The 12620-nt window shown below is 39.4% G+C and overlaps 2 protein-coding genes and 1 long non-coding RNA gene across 5 annotated transcripts in view; all 3 read left to right on the top strand.

Annotated features, from left to right (window-relative positions):
* The first annotated feature begins 2480 nt into the window (after positions 1-2480).
* On the top strand, positions 2481-3922 carry LOC114155555 (uncharacterized). The gene is made up of 3 exons (XR_003597778.1): positions 2481-2539; positions 2638-2796; positions 3071-3922. It is a non-coding gene; the product is annotated as an uncharacterized LOC114155555 (long non-coding RNA).
* Positions 3923-7225: 3303 nt separating this feature from the next.
* Positions 7226-11160, top strand: mark3a (MAP/microtubule affinity-regulating kinase 3a). Of its 3 annotated transcripts, XR_003597775.1 has the most exons (3): positions 7226-7445; positions 7927-7971; positions 10697-10756. XR_003597775.1 is itself a non-coding variant. In XM_028035493.1 (2 exons), exon 2 carries the CDS (start codon positions 10728-10730, stop codon positions 11040-11042), a length of 315 nt encoding a protein of 104 aa, XP_027891294.1. In that variant the 5' UTR covers positions 7251-7445; positions 10697-10727; the 3' UTR covers positions 11043-11160. The 3 variants fall into 3 exon arrangements, 2 of the variants coding, with proteins under 2 accessions (XP_027891294.1, XP_027891292.1); XM_028035493.1 differs by lacking the exon at positions 7927-7971 and having other exon boundaries at positions 7251-7445; positions 10697-11160; XM_028035491.1 differs by lacking the exon at positions 7226-7445 and having other exon boundaries at positions 7476-7971; positions 10697-11160.
* A 1113-nt stretch (positions 11161-12273) lies between these two features.
* Positions 12274-12620, top strand: part of trmt61a (tRNA methyltransferase 61A) — a 33384-nt gene continuing 33037 nt past the window's right edge. Inside the window, exon 1 of the mRNA XM_028035490.1 lies at positions 12274-12465. The gene's annotated coding sequence lies outside the window, so the exon portion shown is untranslated. The remainder of the gene's footprint in view (positions 12466-12620) is intronic.

Raw genomic sequence — 12620 nt, 5'->3', positions numbered from 1 at the left:
ATTCTGTCCTCCCCTGGCTTCAGTCCCTCACCAAGATTGCCATGTGAAGGTCCCATTATGTCAGTCTATGCCATCAGTCCCCCAATCAGAGAAGATCCTGTTTTGTCAACCCCTGTCCTCAACTGTCCACCAATGACAGTGTGTGAGGATCCCATTGTGTCTTCTCCTGCCATTAGTACTTCCCCATCAACATATTGCAAAGTTCCAAGTTTGACATTCCCTTGCATATGTGTCTGTATGAAGTCTCAAATGGAAAAAGAAGAGGAACCAATGCCTTCAACATCTGGAATTGGACCTGACAGAATTAGAGGAAGAGAGAGTTCCAGACAAGTGTATTTTAGACCTCACTACGACTTGTCAAGTGATGACTCTGATTAGATTGGGTTCTTGAAAAACTGAAGACCTACCGGAGAAGTCCCATTAGGATAACGTAATTTCTCTGTTGTTTTTGTTAAAGCCAATGGCTTTCTAGCAGGACCGAGGATGCCTTAGGTAGCGCCTTGCGCCGGGGCTTTTCTTTATCCCGCTGCTAGATGTTTCATTTTAGATGTTAAGGATTCTAGCAGGACCGAGGATGCCTTAGGTAGCGTCTTGCGCCGGGGCTTTTCTTTATCCCGCTGCTAGATGTTTCATTTTAGATGTTAAGGATTCTAGCTGGACAGGCAATGCTGACTTTTTTGCTGTTGATGAATGTATGACTAAATGCTGGCGGATGCTAATTTAAATTTCTGAGGAACAAGACCTTACTGCTGAACAAAAAACACTAAAAGGAGTCGGACATGGATGGTGCGTAAAAGACAAATGCTAAAAGGAATAAGACAACGCCACAGGATTAATACTAAATCTAAACCAATCTTGCTGGGCAAAAATCAAACCAACAACAATTAAGACAACGCAGCTCCGGACACTGGAATCAATACAATTGAGACAACACTGCTGCAAATGAAACTCTAAAATTTAAACAATATTTCTGACAGTTCTAATTTTTAAGACATAATAAATTCAATATAATATGCAATACAATATAATCGGTTGAGCTCTGGTGTAAACGGATTGAAACAGCGGTTTTAAAGTTATAATCATTCTGGTCTGGACATTATAAAATCCACAGGGAGTGAAGCGTTTTACGTATGAAATAACAGTAACAACGGGAGTTAATTTAAATGTTCATAGATGAAAGAGGAAGAGAGAAATAGGCAGGACCTTTGGATCCCGGATATGAACTGTTGATCCACGGATCAATCATTTGGCGGCTGGATTCCAAAACCCTCAAGGCCACATGTTAAAATGAGCAAGACATTTAAACTCAGGCGATAATTTTAAAAGTAAGTAATGCTGCTGGGTGTCAAACCTAAAATCTCTTAAGACTGAGAAGAGACAACGCTTTTCTGGACAAATTCATTTCTCTAAGGATGGAGACAACGCTTCTCAAGTAGTGAGAAATTTAAATCTCTTAGGACTAATATGATGTCACGGTGGACAAATTAAAATGTAGAGGAATTAAAACAACCCCGCGGAGTACAAATTAAAATCTTTAAGGATAAAAGAAAAAGACAGAAATAAATGCCAAGTTTCAGGGTGTAATAGCGGTGCTTCCCCACACGGTGCGCTCTAATATAGTAAATTGTTCTCACCTGTACCTTCATTAATCCAGTCTCCCAGTTTTAATCTTCCAGGTTTTAGCTGCTCATCGCTGGATTCTTTCGTGGTTGTCCATGTGGTTCCTGTCCTCCTGGTTCCTGTTTGTAAGTTTTTGCATTCCACAACACGTAATACTGCTGGCCTCCTGCTGGCACTGGGACCATCAGCTTTACTAAATAAACATAGAAAGAAATTCACTATTAGTAGAAAGTGTTCCTCCATATAGAGTTCAAATTTACATTAAGTAAGGAAAGTTTTCCTGATAATATTTTGTATTAGAGACTTAATTAAAGCATCAAATAAGAAATTAGAAGACAGAGGAGAAGATAGACAGAATTTGTGATTGAGGGATTTAATTAAAAGCTTTTATGCAGAGGGAAACTAGAGAACAGGGTCAGAGGGAAGGAAAATAAACTATTAATCTCATAAAACAAATAGTTTCTATGGCCATATTCATGTGTTGCAACACAGAAAGATCACAAAAAGAGAATAGACTTTAAAAACTACAGATACTAGTCTCTGATCCAAGATCCAAACTTCTCAAATCTCTGATGTTCTGATCATCCCAGGTTGGATCTCCTGAGCCTGGAATCCTCCACCTTCAACACCGTCTGTCAGGTGGAGGAAGATAAGAGAACCCAGTTGACGAAAAAAGTAAGAACATTTCTATCTACAAAACATAACTAAACATTTCAGATGGAGCTGCATAGAGTTGAGCTGAAAGTTACAAACTGGTTCTGTCTGCTGTCCATGATTATTTTCCTCTTTAACTCTGTTGTCTTTTCTCTTTATTTCATTTCTCTGTCAACTCATGTCACATGACTTGAGTTGACCAACAAATAAAACAGAAGACCTGCTCCACCTGCTGATCTACTGGTTGGAAGAGATTGTGGAAAAGGTGAGGACATGATGATGACTTGATCAGAAAGTCTCCTTCAATCATCTGTTATTTAGACTGAATGTGTGTCTGATTATGTGTTGATTCTCCAACATCAGCGAGACAAGACAACAACTTTTGACTAATGAGGAGAGAGAAGACACAGAGGACTGAGGAGACGCAGAAAATCCTGCTGGAAATCAATAAAAATGTTTCCTGATGGAACAGGGGGACGGCTGAGGACAGGACACAACATAAAGAGACAGAGACCATGTGAAGTAGGTCCTTCAATAACAAACCAAGATTTTTTCAACTATGTTAATTTAGTTACTATTTTGTTGCAGTTAAAACAAGTGAATGTAGGGTAAGAATCGACAGTAGCCAGCAGACAAATAAGTAAGAACCTGATTCAAGTGCTTTGCAATATTTGCTGTGCTAAACAAAAAACAAGATTAGAGATATTAATGTTTATGTATGACTGTAAAACACATCCATTTGATAACATGCTCTTTTTAGCATCAGTAAGTGATGTTTGTACTAAATGTTTTCTAGATTCAAGGATGGCCTTTCAACCCTGGATTTCATTTATGCTTTGGAGCTTCATGCTTCTGTGTTCAGGCCCTTTGTGTGCGGAAAAGCTGACATCAGAAATGTGAGAGGAAATCTTTGAAGTTCAGCTCAGCGAAAAGGGCAGCACCAGACGACAAGAAGAAACCAGACTGCTAGGATTCTCCTTGAGACAGACCAAACCTCGCTTTCCTGTTCAAACTCTGACAAGATACCAAAGCCCAAGACATACGATCAGTTTCAAAGAAGACATGAACTTTGAATTACAAAACTCTTTGGACTTTATTAAGTTCAAATACAGAATCACAAAACATAAATGTGGATGTTGGCCTGTGAAGGCAGATGTTAACTTGTGAAACCTGCTCTGTCAAAGTTCTGACTCTGCTGCATTGTGGTTGTTTGACAACCTTTAAATTTTAGACTCATTTATTTCCAAGTCCACCATGTTTTCTAGTCTTGTGTAGTTTTCCACATAGGATTCCCAAGTTAGTGGATGCACTAGGCCACTGTCTCTGGAGGTCCTCAAACTGTCCCTAAAGACGGTCATGGCCACATTGACTGCTGATTGACTCGGTCATAAACTGTCCCAATTCCTCCTGGGAGTCTGGGAACCTACAGTCTGTTCTGCCAAACCCAGGAGTAAAATATGCATCAAAACAGGACACATAGTTTAGTTATATATTTATATTTCTTCATTCAACTGTCACTACCAACTGCTACGACTATTGTTGAAAACTGTTGTAATGTTTAATTGTATTTACATATAAATATTAGAAATGAAAATGTTTATGTCATCAGAAACTGTTCCAATAAAAAGTGACATATTATTAACACATGGCTGATTTTTTTTAATTTTTTTTTATGACATATTATTTTCGAAAGCTGCCAAACAGGCAACAAATTAACCAGATATTAATTAAATAAATGAGAAAAACAACAACAAAAATCTTGTTAGGTAGGTGGTACATGACATCCGGTTTAACAGATGAACAGTGAGACTGTTTAGCAGGACTGATGGTATTTGTAGTCCATCTTTTCTTGCTTTCATCAGTGTCACATTGCAGCAAACCCATGAACACAAACCGTGTCTGTTCATGACTGCCACTAAAGACGTGTCTCTGCTTCAGATCATCCAGAACTGGGACTAACAACAAACCAAAGTTATAGTAAATGAAGAAAAATTTCAGCAGAAAAGACACAAACTCTCTAGAATGACATCATTGGTTTCCATAAAATTGATAACTTTTTAAATTTGCTCTTTAAAGAGCAAAGTCTCATTTGAACATTGTGAACTGTTGATAAGAAATCCAAAACTTCTGCATGACTGTAGCCGTCATGAAAGTACATCTTAATCAGATCCTCTTCTGAGAGCGAGTCCAGCACCGACCCTGTAAAACAAAATAGAGCAGAATAGAAATTCTTTTACTGTCCAACAATGGAGAAATTCAGGAGCTAAACTAACAATTAAAGCAGTTCGGTTCACATGAAGATAGAAGATAAAATATGTAAAAACAGAGTAAAATGCTGTAAAGGCAAAAATTCAACGCAAGTACTGTGGAGTTATTAAAAGTAGAATATAAATAGTGTACTCAAAAGTAATGTACAGTAAAGTATGTTAATTTTAAAATATTCAAAAATCAGAATCAGAATATATTTACTGATAACTAGCTGGTATTTCCATCTATGGCTGGTTGAACCAAGAGAACTTCAAGACTATTTACTGATGTCTTCACCTTGTGCCAAGAACCGAACATTTTTCCACATGAAAAGCAGAACATTTGAACTGTCCCTAGATTTTGACCACAGAAGACAAAAAACTTAAAACATGGCCACCTAAAAAAAAAAAGAGGGACAGTTGAAACCAGATATTTATACACCAAGAAAAGGATTATGAAAAAAAGAAAAACGTTTTGGCTCTTTCCTCTTTTCTCTTCCGAGTCCTTGGCGAGTGACGCTCTCCGTGGGCGACGTGCAGCGACGGCGTGCTGCTAAAACGAAACAACAACAAAGCGTGTTGACGTCACAGATCACAGAGTTTAATTTCATACAAAGCAATGAACAACAAAGCTGCAGAGGAACAGAGATATGCATTTTTCTCATAAAAATAAAGACACACAAGGGGAGACAAACAAACACGAAACAAAGACAAAAAAGGCAAAAATAGCGGCCGCTCTCTCTCTCTCTCTCTCTCTCTCTCTCTCTCTCTCTCTCTCTCTCTCTCTCTCTCGGCGCGCTGACCTGGAATTTTAAACTAAAGAGGTGTTTCCCTATTTAATATATGCAGTCAAGGCGTTCCGTTCTTTGACCAATTAGAAACTCCCTCAGCCCTCAGAGAGACTTGGAAACTCCCCTCATTTATGGCAAAGGTGTCTGGTTTTTGTCTAAGTAAAAGGGCGGACCACTTCGTGTTCATCTCTGTCTGATAGGGGAGATCCCTGGCGCCAAAAAGTCTCTTCCCCCCTTGGAATGTAAATTTTATTGCTTTGTGTGTGGGGGAGGCAAAGGGCCCTGCTTGTTTGAATGTCTGCTATTTTCAGCTCCCACATGCTCAACAGAAAACTGTTCCAAATAAGAGTTTTGGCTATATCTTTACACATGTCGTAAGATTAACTGTGTTAAGCACCAAAATAATCATTATTTCTTAACAAGATACAAACATCTCTCTGTCTGTATAGATAGATTGATATCTATCTATGGAGCAGGGCGCCACCACGAAACTTGGGCCCCATGACAAAAAATTAAATTTGGCCCCCCTGCTGTTACAATTTGTTGAGTCTATTTGACCCATAAAAAGCGGCACAATTTTAAAGGCATGCAACTGCCTTGCTTTCTTGTCATGACAGTTTGTTATGAGACAGATAATCTGTGAAAAGATGAATCTCCTCCTCCTCCCTGACCGACTACTGACGGCTAAAGATTGTGATTGACAGCGCTAAAACCCTCCTCATGCGTCTGATTGGTTGTTTGTAGAGAGAACTGGGAGAACTTGCATCCACACACACACCCACACACACACACACACTAACTTGAGTGACCTTCCATGCTTAGTTTACATAGTGCAGCATATTACTGTAAAAATCGTTCAAATATGAATAAACATAACAGTTTGTATCTTTCCCTTTCAGGTCGTAAGTTTTTCATATTTCCCAAAAACCACTTGAATTTCAGGATGACGGACATTTTTCAGCGTGATCCTTTTAAACCAATTAGTGCCACAAAATGTTACCCAGTTTCATAATTTGGATTAACTATATATGTTATGTCATCTGCTTTTGACTATGGTGACTGTATTTCTACAGTTTTGGCAACCTCAAGTTCAGTTTCCAAAATTGAGTTTGAGGACTTTGCAGACTGCGAGACACAGACTGGAGAGAAGGTTGTCTTTAGCGATTAGCATTAGCTTTTTGTGTTTATGTAAGGCACATAAAATGGGGATGCCTCTTTAAGAAACAGAGGTTAGGGAAGCTAGGTGATCTACCTAGCCAATAGGAAGTTTAGTTTCCAATGTGTATCAACTAATCAGAATGCAGACTGCCGCTGTAGGTCCCGAGCCGTAGCATTTTCCAAATTTATCAAATCGTGCATATTTTTCAAATCAAGCAACAACCAAATCAACAACAACAACAACAACAAAAAAACTGAATAACTTTTGCTTCGTTGTTTGTTTATTAAATTTCCCGTAGAAAAAAACAGCAAAGCTATTTGCTGTTTGTCCATGGACAAACTCCTTAACAGTCAGCCGGCAAAAAACTGAGAAGGAGGCTCTGTGGGAGGAGAGCAAAGCGAGTCAAAGCAGCTGAATTTTATTACAATGTACAATCATAAAATTTTTTCCTTTATTCCATTCATCCATTTCTATCTAAGGGGAACACACTCACACCTAGTGAGAATTTGGAGTGACCAATGAACTCTTACCTTGTTGTCATGTTTTTGGACTGTGGGAGGAAACCGGAGTACCCGGAGGAAACTCACACATGCACAGGGAGAACATGCAAACTCCATGCAGAAAGGCTGGGAAGCAAACCCACAACCTTCCCACAACCTTCAGACTGCAAGCGTTACCAACTGAGCCACTGTACAGCCCAATATATGATGATGCTCCTATTAATATATCTTTGACTATTTTGACGTAACCGCGGTCCTCGACTGACGACGTTAGAGAAGCATCCGGGGTCTTTCTTCGCCGGGTGATCATCATCCGGGCCTTTTCACGTCACTTCCGTTGAAAACAACACCACGTGCGTTGCCCATGAACGCCGTAGCTGTCACTTCCAGCGGGATTAAAAGCAGCATTTATTTGACGTATAAATGCAGACTGGTTGAAGCTAGTTTGAACCAAAAAAGTCAAGCTTCGGAGAAGGTAGGGGTTGAGTTTGTAGCGGCTATTTTGCTTGCCAAACGGAACCACCGGTCAAGGAAACCGGTGTCGCTTGAATTAGCTCATGTCCTCAAATCTCCAAACACGTTCGACGTTCACCTTTGAAGGGTTTTGTGAAAATAGCTCATGCTAACAAACGCTTTGCACCTCGTTATGCTCCTGAAGTAATTTGTGAAATGCAATTAAATAACATTACATTGTAAGAAACTGAGACTTGGAAGCTAACGTTAACTTGAGGCAGCAAACGCTGACTGCTCACGTCACTGAGCTCACTGCTCAGTGACGTTTGGTGGTGGCTCACACCGTCGCTAACGTATTCCGTCACACACTTTATTTCTCTTTTCTTTTCTCTTCCATTCACTGAAATTGGTGAGAAATGATTTGTGTTGTGCACAATCCACAATCTGTTTTGTTGTTTTCTTCTCCTCTGACTCCCCGTGTGAATTTTCTCACGGCGCCTCAGAGTCTCAACCGAGTTTGAGAGAAACGGGAGACTTGAGGGCTCAAGGTGAGCTTATACCTGCTGCCCCCCAACACACACACACACACACACACACACACACACACCGCTTCCCATGTAGCGTCAGGCCCGCGCTGCTTTGCCCTGAGTGTGTAGGAGTTGCAGCAGTGTGTTGTTGCAGCTTTGTTGCTGCGGTTGCATGGCTGTGTGACGTGCCGCTCTGCTAACGCTGCATGCTAGCTGAAGATTCAAAGTCTGCTTTAATTCTGCTGAAATGTCTCCGGTTTCTGTTGAGATTCTCCAAAAATATTCCTTTACATGATCTATGAAAAACCCAGAAAGCGGTGGAGGCTTTTAGTAAAAACTATTTTAAAATGTCAAATTTTGGTCATTTAAAAGAAAAATGGATATGAAAAGTAGAAATGTTTTTTTTTGTTTGTTTGTTTGTTTGTTTCTTCTCTGGTTTGTAAAGCCAGAGAAGAAGAAACGACCAGAATTTCTTTGTGTTATTTACTAAATAAATAGATTTAAATGTTAAGTCAATAATTACTGGGGTTTCAAATCAAAACGACACAAAAGACAAACAAAATAGATTTATTTCAAATAAAACTAATATACATTGGAATACTGAAGTTACAAAAAGATTTTATACTGTTATGTAAAATACATGTTTTGAAGGAATCCCTTTGATCTTATAAATTAGTAAGAAGACGTGGAGCTTCTGCTACATGAGGAAACATGGAAAGAGCTGATCAGAAATAAAAATAGATTTAAAAAAGTTTGACTGCTTTAAAGTCAGTCAATATTTTTTTAATTGATTATTGAGGAATGTTATAAGTAGTTTAGTTACTTTGAAATTCTTACATTATCTTTTGAGATGCTGTTGTCATTTCCTATCAGAAATAAGTTTTTAATCTCCAATTGTCAGGTATGAAGATGTTTATGTTAGTGATGGGTAAATGAGGCGTCATGTATCGTTTTGACCCAAAGCAAAACTGTATTGATACCGCGTCTATACTGTGTCACTGAATACTGACACCTGCTGGACATTAAAAATCCCTACAGGCAACGCAGTTCACAGACTGATTTGATGACCTAGTCTATACAATAAGATTTAAGTCATTTAATTTCATCGTATATTATATATTGTATAATGTCATATCTTCAGTTAAAATCAAAATATATTTGATATTCTTCGATACAGTCAATAAGTAATGTGAACATGAACCAAGTGATGAAAATGAAAGCGATCGTGTTTGGAATGAGGATGCTTGTGGACTGGGGGTTTTTTTGTTGGTGTTTTTTCCCACAAATTTTCATTTAAAAAAAAAAAAGTTTTTTCTAAAATTTTGAAATTTAATCTGTTCCGTTTTTTTGACACAACTTCTCCTGCTGTAGAAAAAATGAAGTAAACAAAACATTTATATGAAATAATTGATAAAAAGCAGCTGAGTAATTTGTAGACTGGCTGTATACCTGAGTTTATCCAGGTGTATCTGTGACTTCATTCTGATGCCCTATGCCTCAGCATTGAGGAGGTGAATTTATTTAAATAAAACAGATTTTAGTGACACTGTATATTGTTCACATAACTTACATTTTGTCTTTTATATTTTGTACGCAGATCTTTATGGATGTGTTTTGCTGGAAATGTCTTTTGTGTATTTATTTATAGCGGGATTGTCTTTATTTCCCTTTTTTCTGCCTAAAGATTTTTATTTATGGAGGGTAATTTAAGAATAAAATTATGAAATGTATAATTTCAAAGGAGAAACATGCAAAACTTAACCTGCGGAATATAATATGAAAGTAAACTAAGAGTCGGTTTCAGCTGAATTTGGATTCAGATAGATCGAGTAGAAACTGAAAAGAACCGGATGAAACAACTACGAAGTGAGAACCAATACCTTATTTTCTGACGTAAGATTAAAATGGCCCCATACTACCAAACCTTTCGTTTGCCTTGAGGCTCCATAGTTGACGCTGTACCGTAAAAGATCGAGAATTATTTTGGCAAATGCATCCCGTTGACAGATTGGCTTCCATATATAAACAGTTTGGCGCACCAGTGTCATTTCGAAACAGTTCCTGTATCGGTCACGTGACTTGCTGAAAACGATACGCGCACCGACGCTGATTTTGGTCTATGAGCTTGACACATGCGCCGACGCATCGGTGTTACCGGACCCATCACTAGTTTATGTTTCAAACATCTTATCGACAGTTAAAGAACTTTTTTAAAATGTATTTATGTACAGTGAATCAAATCTTAATGTTGCAGTGATATTCTGGGTTTTTCAGAGATGGCTTCAGTCTGTTTTACTTTCTTTTACTTCCCCTTTCTCAGTTTGGAAGTCACAGACAAAATGTAGTAAAAGTAACGAGAGAGTAAATATGCTAATAGATTATTTAAAACCGTTTTTTATTATTATTAAAACAAGATTTAACTTTACCGTTAAACTGGAATAAAATAAAAGTTGGTTTCACAAGCAACAAATAAAAAAAGCTGTAATGACTGTTGACTACATTTTGTCTAGTTAAAGGCTCCACAGCTTTGTGCTGCAACCTAAATGTGACATAAAGATAAACTGAGCTCAGAGCGGCTCAGGTCACAGTAAGAAAAACTTCAGCTTTATAAGACTTTATAGTTTCATTCACTGCCGCCCCTAAAAGAAACAAAAAGTCACTTCTGTGAAAGATTTGTTGCAAACAATCCCAGCAGGATTTTAATTTATTCTAAGCCAAGCTCTCCTCCGTGTCTTTCTCCCCACAGTCGCCATGTACCTGGGGATCAGAAAGGGGAAATGAAAGACGGTAAGCCCCGCTCCCTCAGATTCACTTGGAATATGAGAACCACCAGCTCCATGGAGCCCTGCGACATCATGAGGGAGATCCGCAAGGTGCTCGACGCCAACAACTGCGACTACGAACAGCAAGAGAGTTTCCTGCTCCTCTGCGTCCATAGCGACGGGCGGGTCGAGAACCTGGTCCAGTGGGAGATGGAGGTCTGCAAGCTCCCCCGTCTCTCCCTGAAAGGCGTCCGCTTCAAAAGGATATCCGGGTCGTCCATCGCTGTCAAGAACATTGCTTCCAGAATAGCCAACGCCTTAAAACTATGAACAAAAGGACTTAAAAGATAAGTAAAAAAAAATCTAAATCAAATCTATATTCAGAGGTATTTAAGCTGTACAATCATCCAAGTAGCAGTTTCCAAATGTCTCCGTTTTGTCCCCTGGGCCAACCGGGTTCCCGCGGGCACCGTGTTGGTGACCCCTGTTTAGGATCAATAAAGTATTTTTGAATTGAATTTTGAATTTGAATTTTTCTTCCAAACCATGCTTTACGACAGAGAGAAGTTTTCCCCATTTGAAGGTCCGAAACTGAAAGCAGAAATATAATGTCACACCAGCAGTGAAAGTTTCAAAAATGTCATTGTGAACTTAGACTGGTTGGCCAGTAGGTGGCAGCATAAGGAGTGATAAACATGACAACGTGATACTTATGTGGCAGTATGCCCTGTGGGCTCTGAACGCGTCACACAAGTGCCTGAATTTAATTGGTTGTGGCGCTGTCTGTATATACAGGGCCCTCCCTCACCTGGTAGACATCATGTTTTCCTTCCGGTTCACACCTCGCTGTTTGCTGGCGCTGCACGCCAGCCGCTTACTAATGCGCTCTTGAATGATGCGCTTAACGACGCACTAATCGCTGATCGATCCTTCTTGTGGTAAGAAGCTTCTCACACCCTTAATGTCTGTTAGCCTAGCCTTAGCTAAAAAAAAGTTGGTTTCACAGTGGAAAAAAAACGATTCATCAAATTGTGCATATTTTTCAAATCAAGCAAAAAGAACTGAATAACTTTTGATTCGTTGTTATTAATTTTGCCGTAGAAACCCCCCCAACAAAGCTCCTGTTTGCTGTTTGTCCATGGACAAACTCCTCAACAGTCACCTGGCAAAAAACTGGGAAGGAGGCTCTGTGGGAGGAGAGCAAAGCGCTTACTGGCGAGTCAAAGCATCTGAATTTATTAGGTCTCTATATGGCGATTAACATAAATCATTAAAAAAAATTTTATTTTCCATTCATCCATTTCTATCTAAGGGGAACACACTCACACCTAGGGAGAATTTGGAGTGACCAATGAACTCTTACCTTGTTGTCATGTTTTTGGAATGTGGGAGGAAACCGGAGTACCCGGAGGAAACCCACGCATGCACAGGGAGAACATGCAAACTCCTACAGTAGTTATGGGAAGCGAACCCACAACCTTTCGACTGTAAGGCAACAACCTTACGGACTGAGCCACTGTGCAGCCCGCTATAGAATGGCGCTACTATTAATATAACTCTTAGCATTTTGACGTCACCGGGTGATCATCATCCGGGCCTTTTCACGTCACTTCCGTTGAAAACAACACCACGTGCGTTGCCCATGAACGCCGTAGCTGTCACTTCCAGCGGGATTAAAAGCAGCATTTATTTGACGTATAAATGCAGACTGGTTGAAGCTAGTTTGAACCAAAAAAGTCAAGCTTCGGAGAAGGTAGGGGTTGAGTTTGTAGCGGCTATTTTGCTTGCCAAACGGAACCACCGGTCAAGGAAACCGGTGTCGCTTGAATTAGCTCATGTCCTCAAATCTCCAAACACGTTCGACGTTCACCTTTGAAGGGTTTTGTGAAAATAGCTCATGCTAACAAA

The sequence above is a fragment of the Xiphophorus couchianus genome, chromosome 13 (genome assembly GCF_001444195.1).
Source record: "Xiphophorus couchianus chromosome 13, X_couchianus-1.0, whole genome shotgun sequence".
Taxonomy (NCBI): Eukaryota; Metazoa; Chordata; class Actinopteri; order Cyprinodontiformes; family Poeciliidae; genus Xiphophorus; species Xiphophorus couchianus.
This window is presented reverse-complemented; position numbering and strand designations above follow the sequence as displayed.